At 41.5% G+C, this 17,217-nt stretch overlaps 3 protein-coding genes and 1 long non-coding RNA gene across 7 annotated transcripts in view; 2 read left to right on the top strand and 2 right to left on the bottom strand.

The window, feature by feature from the left end:
* Positions 1–57: 57 nt before the first annotated feature.
* LOC116928255 lies at positions 58–3,785 on the bottom strand. Of its 2 annotated transcripts, none has more exons than XM_045178252.1 (7): positions 3,656–3,785; positions 1,603–2,314; positions 1,265–1,523; positions 1,005–1,187; positions 808–939; positions 557–749; positions 58–482 (listed from the first exon to the last, which is right to left on the bottom strand). In XM_045178252.1, the coding sequence occupies exons 1-7, from the start codon at positions 3,738–3,740 to the stop codon at positions 412–414; spliced, it is 1,635 nt and encodes a 544-aa protein (XP_045034187.1). In that variant the 5' UTR covers positions 3,741–3,785; the 3' UTR covers positions 58–411. The 2 variants fall into 2 exon arrangements, with proteins under 2 accessions (XP_045034187.1, XP_032791207.2); XM_032935316.2 differs by lacking the exon at positions 3,656–3,785 and adding an exon at positions 2,779–2,955.
* LOC123475510 lies at positions 3,095–5,539 on the top strand. The gene is made up of 2 exons (XR_006650653.1): positions 3,095–3,518; positions 3,725–5,539. It is a non-coding gene; the product is annotated as an uncharacterized LOC123475510 (long non-coding RNA).
* A 735-nt stretch (positions 5,540–6,274) lies between these two features.
* On the bottom strand, positions 6,275–9,845 carry LOC116928246. 3 transcript variants are annotated; one of them, XM_045178247.1, is made up of 9 exons: positions 9,260–9,845; positions 9,110–9,199; positions 8,454–8,996; positions 8,253–8,333; positions 7,975–8,186; positions 7,616–7,898; positions 7,429–7,554; positions 6,954–7,361; positions 6,275–6,892 (listed from the first exon to the last, which is right to left on the bottom strand). In XM_045178247.1, exons 1-9 carry the CDS (start codon positions 9,495–9,497, stop codon positions 6,609–6,611), a joined length of 2,265 nt encoding a protein of 754 aa, XP_045034182.1. In that variant the 5' UTR covers positions 9,498–9,845; the 3' UTR covers positions 6,275–6,608. The 3 variants fall into 3 exon arrangements, with proteins under 3 accessions (XP_045034182.1, XP_032791186.2, XP_045034183.1); XM_032935295.2 differs by having other exon boundaries at positions 7,429–7,533; XM_045178248.1 differs by having other exon boundaries at positions 8,454–8,714.
* A 916-nt stretch (positions 9,846–10,761) lies between these two features.
* The window catches only part of LOC116928243 (obscurin), a 39,333-nt gene continuing 32,877 nt past the window's right edge, over positions 10,762–17,217 (top strand). The window contains 3 exon segments of the mRNA XM_032935286.2: positions 10,762–10,966; positions 12,452–12,510; positions 12,574–12,722. Coding sequence (XP_032791177.2) covers positions 12,474–12,510; positions 12,574–12,722 — 186 coding nt within the window. The 5' untranslated portion in view covers positions 10,762–10,966; positions 12,452–12,473.

Here is a 17,217-nt window from a genome sequence, read left to right as displayed (position 1 = left end):
AGAATTGTATATTATATCCGAGTTGTTATGAGCACGTTTTCTAGTTGCACTTGGAAATGAAAATATAAAATTATATTCAAAGAGCTTACAACATTTTCAATACAGAGCGGAATTCTTGTTTGCATATTGTGATAAGAAACATAAATCAAAGAACGCTCTCTTCGGGAATTCACCCATACACATTCTATCACCAGCACACGTAAAAAAGCATAGCATTTGTTCAATGAAAATCAGCGATGACGCTGGGTTCATTTAACGGACACAATACTGGAAGGTTGTTATTACAAATTATGATACAACGATGTGTTTCTTTAAAAAAATCATTTTTAGTACCGAATGTTCTGTTAGGATCTCATGGTGATCAAGTAGCCATAATTATATTACAACCCCACGAGTTGAGCCGTGTCGAAATCACACGACCATTTCTTCATTCATTGGTTGGCTATGGGAAAAGTCGATTGTCTCTGACTTTTCATCGATTACTGAAATGAAAAGAAAAATAATGTAAATCATTTGTTAAAGTCCTCTGGTTGGACAATTTAACAAGTTCGTTTACCCCATTCATCATTCTTTTTAGCTTTTGCAAGCTTTCGTCTTTCTTCCATCATCTTTCTTCGGGCCTCTTCTCTTAATTTGGCGGCTTCCTGGGCCTTGGCAGATCTAGCGGGACCTGACGAATTCGTGATGTTTTTGTTCTTGGACTTCGATGGTTTGGTAATAGGTGTTACAGTTGGCTGCTCTGGTATAACCTGCACAAAAGCCATACTCCATACTAAAAACCAATTTTCGTTTTGGTAATTATAATACCCAATTATTGTCTCTCAGTTGTTTTATTTCTGCAAATAATGAATTGATGTGTTCCACTTGGATAGTCACCATATCCCAAAATCCTGCCAAATCTTGGCCTGTTGTCGGAAATGGCTCATCGGGGCTTTGAGTCTATTAAAAATATCAAATTTGTTAAGGAAACACAACAATGGATATACATAAAACCCAGTACATACCAAGTTTTTGCGACAAAGTCCAGCAAATTGCTCAAATTTTTGACACAATAGCAATTTGGCTTTACCAACAGCAGCCCTGACTTTGCCAGTCAATTCCTCTGAAGACTCGACGTGTGATTCAAGCAAATAGAGTTCGTTTTTGGCTATCACAATTTGGATGCGAGTTTTCTCGTCATCTAAAATCTAGAAGAAGAAAGCGGCATGTAAAAAGTTATGCACTATAAGAACTTGAAAAGCATAACTTTTTCTTGTTTTATTACCTTGAGAAACTTGTGCCCATCGTCTATTGGAGTGGTTTCCCCGTTTGTTTCAACCGATTCCCGAGTAACCTGGCTATCATTATTACTTGCTATTGTTGTCAACTCGACTGTGGCGACCACCGTTTTCGTTGACTCCGGTGACCGTTTGTCCTTGAGTTTAAGCTGTTGCCGGAATTCGGCGTTGAGGTGACGAAAAACGGGTGGTGTCGCGCAGCCGTCTGTGGTCTCCTGTGTGTTATTATTGTTATGAAGTGGAATACTATGATAGGGGTGAAGCAAAAGAAAGGTTAGCTAATGTTGTAAAATAAAATAACTGAACGGAATATCAAGCATATTACCTTTTTAATGGTTCCTTAGGCGTTTTTAAAGGTGACTTGACGAGAAAGAAGCCACCGGCTAGAGCAGCTGGCCCATACAGGCGCTCAATTCTCTGCTGTATCACGGATTTGGAATCTGGTTGAGTTCCTTGATGAGGAACAGTCGAGCTTCTGATACGCACTCTTCCTCTTTCTTCGTTGTTAGCTGCTGCGGTTGTAATACTCGGTGATGGAACTGTTGGTGGCTTGTACTGGAGGTATCCATTGAGGAAGTTTTGTCTTAAGTAACCTCGATCAACACTTTTAGACCTGCCATTCCACTGTTGATTCTGTTGCTGTTGCTGCTGATACTCGATTGGGGTTGCAGCCATGGCTGTGATGTCTGTTAAGAGGAGTCCTCCTGAAGATTTCCTAGTCTTGAAATCGTGCCTACTAGATCGAGTGGGGCTCGAGTCGCGACTTTTTGTCAAGCAGAGTGGCAACCTGTTACCGTCCCGACTATTATCTCTAGAACGGATTCTTGAATCATATCGATTAAGACCGCTGTAACCAGATACGGCACATGATAGGCTGACGTACGATGGTGTTTTCTTATTACTTTTCATTTCATTCTGGGGTTCCTCTTCGCTCTTGCATGAAAACAGCTTGGCCCTATTCTTGACAAAGCTGTTTTCTTTGGTCATTGTCCCATTCATTGTATTTTGTTGAAATTTCGAAAAAATTTCCGATTGGTCTAGTAAAACATAAAGAGTTTAAATTCAAGTATGTAATTGGAACACTTCACAGAGATTTGAGATTCCGTCAACATGATGAAGCAATGGGTGTGTAGGTCAAATACTGTCCAACGTAATAGGGCAGAAACTCAACACACTCAAGATGACCACAATAGAAAGAATTCACTGACATAACTGTTAGATGATGCCAACTGTTGCATTAACTGAAGAATTTAATTTGAACATTTAGTTGCAAAAGAAAGTAAGGAATGTCCAAATCTGAAGAGGAGTTTAAATAACATTTGAGGAGTGAAACTTGTTCACCACCTGGGGGATGGCCAAATTGAGAGTGTATGAATGCGTGGGGCGTGACATGTTTACCAATTCGGCACATATGGCCCAAGGAGAGAGAATAGCAATAGGCCAGCTGTCAAAAAATAAGCCGAAACATCGAAGACATATTGATTGAAAAATGTCATTCTACCTGAAAAATGACGTGTTTACGGAGAATCGCTGAAGAAAGATTGTCAAATGGTCAAAGGCAACTGTACTGGAATGACAGCTGTAGTGAAACTAGATCGAACTTCTACAGCCAGTCCAGTATGTGTGTGTGTGTGTGTATGAACGCCGGAATTCTCTCCCGGCGGTAACCAAGGCGAGCGAGAATGGACTGAACTGAACTTGTTGGGCTGTTCTTCAGAAGAACTCGGACTAGTGTGCAGTGGTAGCCAGCGACAGGCAGCACAAAGCGGTGACGGCCCGCACCGAGCTTTTTTTTGGGGGGCCCATTTCCTTCTATCGTCAATATCATCCACACTCCTTTCTTTCTCTTCACTGGTCTTGCCTTTTTCATTTCCCACCCACACCAAACTGAGAGGGGGGGAAATGCTCTCAGCTGTTCCGTGCTGTAAGACGTCGTTCCCACGATGTTTTTAGTTCCTTCCTTTTCTTTCAATAGAAAAACAAGAAATACATTCTACTTCGACAAGGGAAAAAAAAATTAAATAGAGGGGAACTGTGAAGACGAGTTCGAGTCAAAAGTCTCTCATGATCGTGACTTTTTAGATTAAAAACCTTGGCTTTTTGGAAAAATCTTCATGGAAACGCCCGGCGGCATCACGGTGAATAACCGCATCAAAGAACTTGGAAAGTCACCTTTAACGTTTATCATCACATCCATTGGATGGGAGTAGTCCCGTACTATGGTAGGAGGAGACTAAAGTGGTAACTACCCTGTTAGAAATAGCGTAATACTACATTTATGGTCTCTCAGACTATGCCTGTAACTTGACCCACTACTTCGCGTTAAACAGTTTCCCATTTCAACCGACATATTTTGTATATATAAATTACTCTAATACTTAATGGACGTGGAAATTGACAACTGAAGCACCAGTAATGAGCAGGTACATCCTTGTTTCTCCTGTAAGGATTCCCCGGTGGCATTTGTTCTTCCTTTTCGAATTCCCGTTGAACTACCGGATACGTCACTCATTATGCACCTGCATCATCAAACAGAGGAAGAAACTTGAGGGAAACCTACAACAGATATCACCACTATGCAACGGACAAGGTACGTATGAGCCAAATCGTTGTATTTTCGATCTCTCGCCAACAACGTCGTCGCGTGTGATGAATCACTAAATGAGGTGGTTATTTACAGCGTATCCCCCGCATTTGTTATTTTTGTTGTTGTTATTGTAGAAAGGGTTTGATAGTGTATGTCTCCATACTTTACATAGTCATTTGGTATTCATGACGAATGCACCATGCGTTGTTCAGTCAGGCTAATCCCGGCAGACTGGACGATGGATGGTCGCCAGCAGCACTTACTGTTTAGTACATTATTGCCACTGGGTGTGACTCTTTTTCCTCAATGGACAATGGTTATTGTTGCGAGTCATAAAGCACTAAAACAGCTGTTGGATGGGATATTTTAAAATCATTATTTCTCTATTTGCTAGGGCAACAGCCAGAACAACCACAAATGAAAGTTTCAAAATATACACTATTTCAAACATCCCACTGCTAGTAAAGATTGAAGATGAAGTTCTCATTAGTTCCAGCTGGTGATTAATTACAATCAATTATAGGAGGAGAGAAGATTGATCGTAAAGAATCGCTTCTACTCTTTTGTCTTCTGGTAAACCGAACCTGCCCAAACAAGAAATGGAAAAAAGGAGGGGTTGGTGGGAATGACGCTGAAGTGACGAAGAGAAAAGAAAAACAAAAGATAACGTCATCGACTAAAAAAGACTGGAACTCGATGACGACCTTCTAAAGATAAAAATTTTTTGTTTTCATTCTGTGTTTTTTTCACAAGAAATAAACAAGAAACAAAAGAAATGACCTAACCAGTTAAGTAAAGGGAGGATATAGAACGATCAGTCTTATGGAGGAAAAATAACCACCAATTTGTACACTGGAAAATATTGACCAAATAATCGTGACTGAAAAACAATGCAAATTTGAGGCGTGGAATTTTGGAAAAATTTGCTCTAGAAAGAGGCGAAAGTTATGTTGACATAAGCAAAAAGGTGAATGAGCCACTCGTTTTAAAACGTGAAACAGAAAAAAGAGCACAACAATAATACCGGGTTGTGCTCCCCTTTTGAATGACATTATTGAACGGCATGCCCAATTCTTGCGTTTTCTTTTTCATTTGTCTCCTCTTTTGTTCACCCTTTTGATCAAATTAACACAAAACTGAAAATTTTTGATTTTGTTACACGCACTAAATGAAACACAAAAACAAATGCTGAAGGACGTCTTAAAGTCGCAGCAGTCCATTTTGACTAGTTCCAAGTAATGAACTGACTTGAATAAAACGGACATAAACAACATTTCAACTGGATCATTCCGTTGTGACGAAAATCGATTTGAAAACGAAATTTAAAAACAAAGAAAAAAAAAATAATGGAGGAAAGAGAAACTTGTGTCCTTCTCAAACCGGATGATCAAAATAATCATGACCTGTTCTTCCAGGGTGTGGCGTCCTAGTCAATAACAAGACCTTATCTAAACGTTTACTTCGCTAAAGCTAAAATTAGGATTGTTATTTCAATGGTGAAACAACAAGCCGAATTCACCACGAGTCTCTTGGAAACGTGTATTATTTCTAACATTTTACTTGATGTCTTGATTATTGTATAAAAACTTGAAAACCAAAACGTTCCATCACAATTCACACCTGAGTATTTGGTTGAATGTTTGATGCTTCGGCCATAGAAATGTAACAGAAATAACCGTAACTGTACTACGGATTGAGGGATATGTCACTTAGTGAAAGTCGATCAACGGATGCAGAACATGATGAGAAAAACTGAGATAAGTTAGATCATCTGGACGGGCGAGATGGATGGCTCGGTTCGGTTGCTTTGGCCATTGGCTTCATGGCAGTGCGACACGTGAGTTTTCAAGCGTGCAAGATCATAGACCTTTCCGCAGCACCTGAGATGGGTGACATCGGGCGGGCAATAAAGACTGATGGCTTTCCTGTAGTGGACAAAGAAAAACATTTTCAAATGATGGGCCATCAATCAGTAGATTTTCTTTTTTTAAAAATAAACAAATAAAACAATCACGTTACCCTATACCGTAGCGGTACATAGCGTGATAGTCGCCATTGTCATCCCTGTAGCCAGTCGCGCTCCTCGCTTTGGTGTTGTGCCACGTAGAGATGTTAGCCAAGCGGCAAAAATCCAACAATGCATTTGACGTCTTCTCTTTCACTTCTTGGTTAGGTGAATCTTTATCGACAGTAGGAACTGAAGTTGCTATGTTTGATGATGTTGACGCCAAGATAGGCCCAATCTTCTCCTCTGATGGACCTTGAATCGTTGACATAACCACGTCTGAAGGCTTTATCGCTTTGATCGAACGTTGGCGCCGAATGCTGGACTGACGAGCGGCCATTTTTGCTTCGGCTATGTTTCTCGATAGACATTTCAAGAAAAAAAAAAAAAAAAAAAAAAACGGAATGAAAAGATGAATTATTGGAGTTTATTTAGGTCAAAAGTTCTCGTATTATATAAGGTCCAGATTCTTAAAACCGTACCAAAAATTAAGATAATTTTATGGTATCAATCATGACGGTAGGATAGTCAATTTGTTTGTTAATAACAATTAAAAAATAATGAAGCCGACTCACGGCTGGAAGGTGGAGGCTGCCAGTTCTTGACTGTGTTGAGAGTAAGCACAACGATGCTTTCCAACATTTCCAAGTGTTTGCTCTGCTCCCAATTGGTAAAGACAGGAAGTGTTCCATAGGCGTACTGAACAGCAATGAGGGAGGTATCGCGACTAGACCTGCCTTTAAGGTCTTCCCAACGAAGAATGGCCGCTTTGGATGCACTCCATACGTACTCGAGGCATTCGATGGCGTGAGGAATGGCTTCGGCCTCCATCGCCCCTCGAATTCGATTCGCTATGGAACTGGACAATTCCAACAAGCGCTCGAGTAGAGGCAATAAGGCTGACACTGTCATCACCTAGTGCAGTTTGTGATCGCAATTTACGGGCTTCTTCTTGGATCGAATTAATCATCAAAAGGTGAGAGGGAGTCAGTGGGATAGACGGAAACTGACTAGTCGAATCCGCTAAAAAAGTAAAAATTACAATTTTAGCGCGATATCCGTTACTTTGCTTGTTATATCATACCGTTACGAGAGGGAGCCGACTCAATGGCTAATTGTTCGCGGGATCGTTGTTTGCCCTGAGATGGTGACCGACTTGACACAGGTGAAGTCGCCACAGATGGGATCGACTGAGAAACTGCTTCAGGTTTCAATGCTGGTCCAGGAAAGGCTGCTGACGGATCGACAACTTTCGGACGAGGAATCTTTTTCGGCGGTAAATGTGAAGCGTTAAAGTGTACTTGAAATTCTTTGCATGAGGTAAAAATGTGGCCACAACAGTTCATCATTCCTGGCCAATAGTGCAGAACAAATTCTGTCCAATTGCTACTCAGGGGTTTCTCTTTGATTGGGACTATACTGGCATATTTTTCTCTTTTGATTGTCAACACTTCTAGGAAATAATCAATACTCTCTTGATTCGCAAAAAAATCTGCAATTATTAACCAACAAAAAAGACCATAAATAAATATGTAACTGAAACAATAGATAAAAGTTACCTTCCGGTTCTCCCGGCTTGTGCTGCGGAGGGAATTTGTGTTGGTCCGCTTGAAAACCGGGAGGGCTTTTGGAGCTTGGTCTATCCGACACTTCGCTTTTGGCACCTTTAGGACATAGAAAATTGGCTGGGTAACTGTTATTATTAAATATGTTCGGTAAGACAATTAAGAAATCATTACTGCTTACTTATTTTGGTTTGACGGATATCTGTAGAGTCTGTTTCAGTATCGTTAAAAACCGATGAATCTATCTGCGATGTGACGACAGCCAAGGAGGGACCTGGTTTTGGCGGACGATGAGATCGATTGATGTGTTTCTCCAGCACGTGTGAATTTTCCCTCACCAGCCCACAACAAATGACTTTTCCGGGCCAATAATACTGCACAAACCCTGCCAAACTGAGTGCTAACGGGATATGCGTGGAGGAACTAGCTTGCCGCGGAGTATTTAAATGCCCATATTTGCCGAGCTTAAAAACAAAAATTAAATACGTGAACTGCCATATAAAATGTATAGATTGGAAAGAAAAAAATTCAATTAAATACCTTGAGGGCTAGTACTTCAGCAAAGTATTTAAGGCGTTCGGAAGTTGCAATAAAGTTTTCAGGTGCACCTGGTTCATGCTGCGGTTCATATTTCATTTGATCACGTTCCAATTCGCCCATTTTTTCTTCAATTTTATTTCCAAAGGCATCATGACTACTGCACCTTTTACGTGCTCTTTTAGGACGACTTGAACTTCTTTCATCTCCAGACTCTACATCGAATAAGTCAACAAATGAACAGTAATTTCTTTTATAGCGTACAGATTCAATCACCGTACCCACTGAAGAATCTATCGTAGCAATTGTTTGATTTAGTTTCGGCTGCTTGTAACTTAAAGGGCCAGGACGACTTGACGGACCTAATAGATGTTTAAAAAAATAAATAAAAAATTCCACCAAGAATGTAGTAATCTAAAATTTTTCAAGACACAACTTTAAAAGAAAGAAAACAAATAATGATATGATAATAATTTTTGTACTTAGCGTTTTGCGTTTCCTGGCAGCTAGACCGGTAGAATCGCTTGATGAACTGGGTCGGTTAGTCAGTGATTGTGACGTCATTGCCTGTCGGAAGTTTGGGACGCTTTCCTGAGCGGGAAGACTTTTATCGCCTAACTCGTCAGGTAGGGAGACTATGTCACTGCTATTGTCCGAATACAAATGAGCTGTGGCCAACTGGGAAGTTGAAGAAGTTTTGCTCACTGTTTCCGTTTCATTCATGTCGTCTTCGGGTGGCGTAGCTGAGATGCAACCAAGATTAAGTGACGGTGATGGAATTGTTATCTGTGGTACATGCTGCTTGTAGTAATGAGCACTATATTTGTGTGAGCTCTTGTAAAGCTTTTTGCAGCAGCTCATGGCACCAGGCCAATACAAAGTTATGAATGTTTCATAGCTCAAAGCTATGGGAATGTTTTTTAGGGACTGAGGGATTCTGCAATTTGCCAATTTACTGTACTTTACGATCTTGAGTTCAAGGACCTTTAAGAAGTAATTCAATTTCTCTCGAGTGGCAGGATTTTCTGCACAAAATACAACAACATCAAGCTTTTCAGTCAAGACAATTGACATCTAAATGCCAAACAAACAGAAGTACACACTGAAAAAAAAAAAAAAACAAACAACGAGTACACACCTTCTGGATCTCCGGGCCTGTGTTGGGGTGGAAACTTTTTGTGGTCCTCTAAGATTTCCTTGACACATTCAGGGTCTACTTCATCGATATCTAGATACAAATACACCAGTCAATACTGAATTTTTCTTTATAACTATGAAGGCTTAATACCTTCAATTATATCTAGCAAATCCAGTTTTCTTGATTTGTTTGCTAGTGCTTCTTGTGATGAATGGTCTGAATCGCTAGAATTGATAAAGTCACTCAACCTGGCAACAGCATTTGAATTTTCTTCTTCAGTTGGAGGATTGGAATCGATAACAATTGACGAGGAACTGCTTTGTGACGACTGATCACGGTGGAGACTAGCATCGTAGGGAACCATTTCTTTCCCGATTACGCTTACCATTTTCCTTCCAACGAAGGCAAAAGCTTAGTGACGCCACGCGTTGGTGGCTTAGTGCAGTAAAATAGTGAAATATAACCTTAATGATTGAAATCGACGCCTTTCTTAGAAATAGGTGGACCAAATTAGTCTAGAACCTATGATCGTTTTAAACGAGGGATTCGAAAAACGTGGGTTAAGCAATGTACGTCCCAATTACATGTCAGGTGTAAGTCGTAACACCAAGACGTTGCCCGATTTCTCCGTTCAGTCAGGAAGCAAAGAAAAATGGATAACAAAAGAAAATTTTTAACATTTTTAGAAACAACCAAAAATAAAGCAGTATAAAAATAATAATTAAAAAATTACGAAGAAAAATTAAAGACCAATTCTGAATAATAATTTTTAAAAATGTAATGATATCGAGGAATGTGTCAGTTCTTGCTGGTTCCTTTGGCAGCATGGGCATAGTGTGGCATGGACAAGACCAGTTCACGTTGTCTAACAAAAAGAAACGGAGGGAAAAACTTTAGTGTGCACCGAAATAGATTGAACTGAGGAACAAAATAGGTTGGCTTTAGTTTCTCGACATTCTATTTAGTGACCTAGGCTACTAACAACATCTCTTCCGGGGGTCTCTTCTTATTTCGAGTAATGGCCGAGCAAATCTCCTTACCCCACCTCCCACACACTGCATCCAAGTCAAAATAAAATCTCTTAAAGAGTACGAAATTTATGGCTGTCATTTCGGAAAAGGGGAAAAGAAATTTGAAACAATCAGAAAACAAGCCTTCACGTGGTCGGCGTCTCCTTCCGGGAGACAGACTATGTATACTGCTTCTACCAACCAGCACCACGTCAGAATATAAAGCGAATGCGGATCTGTACACAACAGTCGACAGAGGAACCGACATATTAGCTGTGGAACATGCAACAGGCTAACTTTGCCTTACTCTCGTGTGTGTTGTGCTGTTGGTGTTGGTGCTGTTTGACTGGTGAGATGAGCCCACTCGGGTCGTCGTCGTCGCCGAGGCTGAAGAAAGAATAAGGCCAGCACAGAAAAGAGGAAGCTCCCTTTTTTTTTGGTTTTTGGCGCTGGCTCTACGCGGTTGTGGTCGTCGGTCGTGTTGTTTTGTTTTTTCTCTTTCGCCTATTTTTCACGAGCACCACAGCAGCCAATTCAGTTCAACGACTACCGACGTTGAAACTGTTCGCACTTTCATGTTTTTCGTGTTAGTGCAGCTGAGCATCAAGTTAAACGTGTTTTGTGATTGGTGCACTCTGAACTCGGGTAAAGAGACATTTTCTCATAGCTAAAAGCCGAGACATCTAACGGGCCGAGGTGATGGTCCAATAACTGAACTGCCCGTACGCTTTTGGGATCCTGCTGAATTTGTCTACGACCGACGAGACGAACGAGTTGGCATCAGCTGTTTGTCGTGTTCTCCACCAACGCCGCCACTACCATCAATTTCACAGACAACATACGCAAGGTAATAAATTTATGGGGTTGACCTTCCATTTTAATTTGACATTTGAGACTAAACCTCGTTGCTATTAACTGACGATGCATTTGACACAGTTTAAACAAAGCCGAGTACGTAGGCAGTAAACAGCACATATAAGGGGAGGTACTCTGGCGCCGATTTCCATTTTTAGTTTTTTGCTGCCGTCGAATGTTTATTTACAAACCGACAAGACCCCGACTACTTGAAAGAATTCAAATCCTTGCAAGAGCTGTTGCAGTTGAAACGTTGATGAATAACACCAGTGTGTTGAGTTCGTTTTCAACCAATTGCAGGATCATTTTCACATCTATTTGATTGTTTTTATTTGAGTCTGTTGGCTTTTCGCTCGTGACATTGTTGATTGTTTTAGAGTCGGAAGTGCCAACCGTTTGTGGCAGAAGCATTGTGATTTTTACGTTTGGATAAAATTCATAAAATTCTAATAATAATAGTAATAGGGTAATATCGTCGGCTGAGGTCGTTGAAACATTGTTGCTGCTGGGTATTATCATATCACAAAGTGGCCACACATTTCTATATAGAGAGCTCTCTCGCTGACTGATATAGAGGGGGGGTCCTTGGCTTTTGTGTGTAAGGTTCGTACGCCTCGGCATGAAGCCAGGGAAGACGTTGCTCGCTCCAACTATTACTGGACAGAGAGCAGCAAAACATTCTTCGTCTTGCTGCTGCTGTATATCCTTCCGTCTAGTGCTCCTGCACAATCCCCCCTCGTTATGATTGATTGAGAACTGCAAAGAACCAGGAAGAGAGAACGACGAACCCGTTGCCTCTCCGATCCAACATCATGTTGCTCTATATACACGTTGTGTGTGTGTGTGTGTGTGTGTACATGTATTTGTCTATATTTGATCAGAATCATCAGCAGCGCTATAATTAGCCCAGTTTTTTCAGCTAGGGATCTGCTGTACCCGCCCTGGCGGTGCCCGGTGATGTTACTCGTATTGTTAGTACATCTGACGTCTACATCTCTTTTCTGCAGAATTTTAGCCGTTCCTCTTCGGTCTAGGTTTCCTTGCTAGATGTTGAGATAACACGAGACGCTCCACCTACAGCGATGATAATGATGATGAGAAACACTGCTGGCCTTAACGAATGACGTGATTGCGTCATCATTAGTCTTGTTCCGTTTTGGCAGTGGCTCTGTTTCTGCGGCTGCTCACCATATTCTGGCATCCGCGTTCAGGGGGGATTGCGCGAAAATAATGAAATAAGCGGACGAGCGGGAGCCATATGTGCATCGTGTCGCCACCTAGTGCTCAGTCACGCTACTTAATCCGTTTTGCCGATCCCATTACGCCACACATTCCAGATTCTGCTCATTTGTCTCGCAGAGTTACAACTATTTTTGCCTACAAATAACGATAATAATAATAAGATCTTCTAAATGAGAATGGAATGTAACTAATTGCGAATAAGATGATTAACCAAATTTTTTTTCTGTTTTCGCAGGAGCTGCTGATGATCATAAACCATGGCTGGAAGACAACAGAACTCCTTCTTGTCCAGTAGTACGTTGCTCATTTGTTGGCCAGTTCAATTGGATTTGTTTAATTTCTTTCCCGATGAATTAGTGGTCAACGAATTGAAGCAAAAGACGAGCAGCATGAATCAGACGAGCAGTGAACATGAGCAGCAAATGTCGTCGTCATCATCCAGCATTCGGACGTCCGTCACTTCTAGTTCGGCTTCGTATTCGACTGCCACCGTCGAAGGACAAAATGTGAGTGACATGACCACTTTGATTTATTAATAGCTCTTACATCGGGAGTGGGCAGCGTCACGCTAGAAACGTACTCGATTGAAAGTGTTTTTTTGGGTAACGAGTTGTCCAATATTCGTCAGTATTCAAGGACGACGACGTCCAGGTGATTGACGACAGCCACAAATGACGAGTAGGTGTCTCAATGATTGACATTTCCTGTCTTAATTGACCGCCCACTTTACACGCGCCAAAACTATCGCCAAAAAATCTAATCTGCTGGCCGTCACCTCCTGCTCAAACGCGCGCTTCATGAGCGTCTCTATCAATGTCCTTGCATATAATTATGGTAGAAACATCGTGGTGGCATAAAGGTGTTGCCGTTGCTCTCCAAAAAATGTCCCAGCGTGCAATCATGTCGAACGTCAGCGTAACCGACGACATGGATGTGGCCAAGACACGCACCAGTTTATTTATTTCAGCCATTTCTTTTTATTCAACACGTGATTGGCGTACGATCCATCATGCGCAACGGTGTAAGTGTCACGCAGACGTCCAATGGGCGTTGCGTTATAGCTAGCACCAGTTGGGAATCCGACTCTTTTATCAGACAGTTGGGTGTCCTGATAGAGAATCAGTTTCGCTACAGGCCAAACCTTATAGTATACGAACTGTAAGGTTTTTTCGTCTCTATATCTGTGTATAGCGGATGAAATGTCTTGGCAACGCGGACAAAACAAACTTTTGCAGCGAAGCGCAGAGCCGACCCGGATACACGGATAGCCTCTGTTCTTCTTTTTTTTTTTTCTCTTATTCTTTTGTATTCTCTTTCTGTTGGATTATTATTTTTTTCATCTTCTGGTGGGGCATATCTGTTTGTAGTTGGCCAGCTCAGGCAAAAAAAAAAAAAAACGAAAAATCAACTCAAGTTGAACTGGTTTGACTGACTGAAAAGAATGCGTACCTTTTGCTTGCCAACTTGATATCTCCTCAATCCTCATTCATATTGTTTTTTTGTTTTTTTCCAGTTAAAAAGAGTTACATGTTTCAACATTGAATTGAAAGAGAAGAGAGAGAGAGAAAGGGTGGAAACTGTTTCTATTGCCACGCCGATTTATAGTAAATCCTATTCAACGAGATGTCTGTCTTGTTGTTTGCTGTTGTTGTTTTTTTTTGGGTTTACACGGCATGTAAACATATAGCCAGGCAACGGAGCAGAAGAAGAGTTTTACGATAACGACGTTAGGGACTGGTTGAATAACGACCAAGTCGAGTAGATATATAATAATGAAGCTATATAGGAAGGGAGAAACGTCAGCGTAGAAGAGAGAAAGAAGAAGGATCCTCTTTTGAAATTGAGTCGACGATGCTTAAGGGACGAATTTGGGAAGGACTTAGCATCTCGTCGTTGTCATACTTGGGAGGCAAAATTGCAGCTTCGAAATGGACCGCGTCAATGTCTGCACGTAGACGTCATCCACAAGTCGTGTAGATTGAGCGATTCTTCATCTGACAGACGCAGCCAGGCAGACAACCGGACTGTTATTATTCCGTTCCTAAGAGAGAAAGCGAGTTTGAGCTTGAGAGGAACAGGAGCTGAACAAAAATAGCCAAACGAATGGCCACACAGCAGCGACCGAGCGGAATTTGTTTAAATGATCATATCATATTAGGTTTGATTCAATTTTGACAAACATTTTTGCGGCCCGTTGTTAGCCGCCCGATCTCTCGTAGTGGAGGGCAAGAGCGTCTTTTGCGAACCGCCGACGCCGAGGGTTGGAATGGCATCCGTCGTAGCTCGTCCCATCCAGCGCAACGGTTCATATGCGAGACAGTCGTGCGGAGCGGATGCGCTGCCGCCGCCGTGTATACTCGATGCGACCAACGTCAGAAAGAAAAACCAAAGTCTTTTGATGTCATTGTGATGAACGAGCTCTGCGTCTGTTTCTTTTTTTTGGCGTTTGCCAATTGGAAAAGAAACAAACCGCCAAAAAGTCGGAAGAGTCGATGGCCATCTTGAATTCCGGCATCATCCCTCTTTTTTTTTCTTTCGAGGATGCAGTGCCACTATAGCAAACACAACGTCCCTTGTAATAATAAACACAGAATGGAATGAAGCGAATGCAAAAACGGAAGAGGCGTGTCTATAATAGCTATCGTAATTCCCTCGTTATAATTCATTAAGTTAGGTCGATATTTTGATTGTCATCTTCCTGATTTGCGCCAGGCGTTTTTTTTTTTCTCATTGAGAAACGGAGCCATGAGGAGCCAAGAAAAATTGCAAAACGAATTTCGAAAAAAAGGAAAAAAAGGGAAAAATACTTTATGGAAATACCGATTGGCAGGAAACATTTGAATACGCACCTCGTGCTGTTTTTTTGTTGTTGTTTGTTTTAATTTGGATTGTTGGTGAAAAAGAAAGAACGGAATGACAACGACCATTTTTCCTCGTTTCTTTTTGTTTTCTGTTTTTCGAGTTTCTTTTTTGCTGCCTCTCCGTCAGTCTACTCCGTACAGGACGCATTCCAATGCCAAGAAGAAAATCGCAGATGAGAAGAACGAAATAGCAACAGCAGCAAAAATGAATACAAGAGGAATGCAAAAGAAACAAAAGTCATTCGTACAAAAAAGACGAAAAGAATATGTGTGCATTTTGTTGTTGTTGAAAAAAGATGGCCAAAAGCATCGTCGTATAGCGGGCAAAACGGGGGTGCTGCGCGATGGTCTAATCATCATAAATAAATCAATCAATAGACATAATCAGCAGCAGTCTATAGAGAATAGGAGAAGAGAGACGTCACGCAAACTTGCTTTGGCCGCAAACAACCGGTGGCAGCATCCCAATAATCCGGTCATCACGTATCGTTTTTTTTTTTTCCTTTTCTTTTTACGTCATCACGTTGTCGTGCTGAAAAAGCGGTGGCATCGACTTCTCTATTTCTAGGAGCTTTAACGGTGTAATATTCGTGCAGACAGACCTTCTTATTAGCAAACACGACCGCATAAGGGCAACGGGTGTGCCAATCACTGCACGAGTCGCAATTGGTTTATTCGGACTGTGCTGCTCGTGCTGACGGACCTACTAGCAATAATACAGACGCCAGTCCGCTTCGTGTTGCAGAGTCGATGGTCGTTGAAAGAATTTTTCTTCATTTTTGTGCGCATGCCATGTGACTCTATTGTGTATACATTTGTTAACCTTTACTGACTGCTAGGCTACTGCCCCCTTTTTAGTTTTTTTTTTTTTCGTTTTGAAAGAGAGAGAGAGAGAGAGAGAGAGGCAAGAAATATTTGGACGATGAGTCACCTCTAAATTCTGATGTATAGACGGAAACGGGACAGCCAGCGTTGGGAGTACGGGATTCTTTTCGCGCGTCCGTGCGCAATGGACAGACGATGCCCATTTTGAATTCTCGCCCTTTTTCTTGGTGTGAGTTATTATTTTTTTCTGCGATTGCGTCGCCTTCATCTCGTCAACAGCGATAGCGAGCGCAGCGTTCAGTCTATTGGCTGGCGTTGAACGTCCGTCGAACGACGATGGCAAAAAGCGGAGCGTCGTTTCCAAAACAAATAAATAAATAAGCAGCCGAGAAAAGAAAGGGAGAAAAACAAAAGAAAAGTAGATACGACATTGACACATTTGCAAAGCCATTTAAAGAATTTCAGCAATGAAGGATGACGAGGCGGCGGATGGACGGGCTGGATTTGTGGGCGGATAGCTGATGGCCGGATGCTAGCGCCAGAAAAGGGTACGGGAAACGGGAAAAGGAAAAAACAAAATAAATAAATAAGGAAAAGACAAAGGTGACACGGTGCCAGTATGTTCTTTGCCACTTGCCAGCAACCACGATGGAAGCACGCGAGCGGAAAAATAAATAAATTAAATAAATCAGATCTCGTTTTTTTTTTTGGGGGGTTGTTAGTTAGCCTATTCCATTACGGCTGGTGCCCGCTCGGCGAGTGATGAAGGTGGGCAAAAATAATTCCGGGGCGACTACGGTAAATTCAAAACTCCTCCCATCATAATCTTCCAATGCCAACAAGGCAAGTCAAACGAAAAAAACAGAAACAAAATTAAAAGTCAACACACACAAAAACAGATAGCCTTGAAATATTTGTTGTTTTATTAGTTTAAAAAGATAAGAAAGCGGAGTTGGAATACGACGAATGATGGGTAAATTCTCAATTTGTGATAGTTTTGAATGGGTCGCTCGTATACTAGCAGCTGCATTGCAATCAGTCTGAATTCTATCTCTTTTGTTTTTCATCTCTTTCCTCTTGTTTCGCTTCTCTTGTTTTCGTTTTGGATGCGATCCCTCATGTCGGATGCAGCTCATGTTATTGTTGCACTTGTCGATTGGGAACCTGTGGCCGGGCAAGTCGCCCAGTTTCACTCAGGGACGCGGCTGCAAAAACTTGATTAGTATTTTGTTTTCCAAGAAATTTTCCGTCAGCTCACGATGCCATCCAGAACTTCCCGAACCCAACGAAATGGAAGCGAATTTGCGTTAAAAAA

This window comes from Daphnia magna, linkage group LG8 (genome assembly GCF_020631705.1).
Source record: "Daphnia magna isolate NIES linkage group LG8, ASM2063170v1.1, whole genome shotgun sequence".
NCBI lineage: Eukaryota > Metazoa > Arthropoda > Branchiopoda > Diplostraca > Daphniidae > Daphnia > Daphnia magna.
This window is presented reverse-complemented; position numbering and strand designations above follow the sequence as displayed.

Bases quoted from the DNA above. Each gene is read 5' to 3' on its own strand.
- LOC116928255 (XM_045178252.1), bottom strand. From the start codon at position 3,740: ATGCCACCGGGGAATCCTTACAGGAGAAACAAGGATGTACCTGCTCAT. The intron at 940-1,004 runs GTATGTACTGGG...TATTTTTAATAG, and splicing joins GACTTTGTCGCAAAAACTTG to ACTCAAAGCCCCGATGAGCC. The intron at 483-556 runs GTAAACGAACTT...TTTTCATTTCAG, and splicing joins TAAAAAGAATGATGAATGGG to TAATCGATGAAAAGTCAGAG.
- LOC116928246 (XM_045178247.1), bottom strand. From the start codon at position 9,497: ATGGTAAGCGTAATCGGGAAAGAAATGGTTCCCTACGATGCTAGTCTC. The intron at 9,200-9,259 runs GTATTAAGCCTT...ATTTGTATCTAG, and splicing joins TTTGCTAGATATAATTGAAG to ATATCGATGAAGTAGACCCT. The intron at 7,555-7,615 runs GTAAGCAGTAAT...ACAGTTACCCAG, and splicing joins TATCCGTCAAACCAAAATAA to CCAATTTTCTATGTCCTAAA.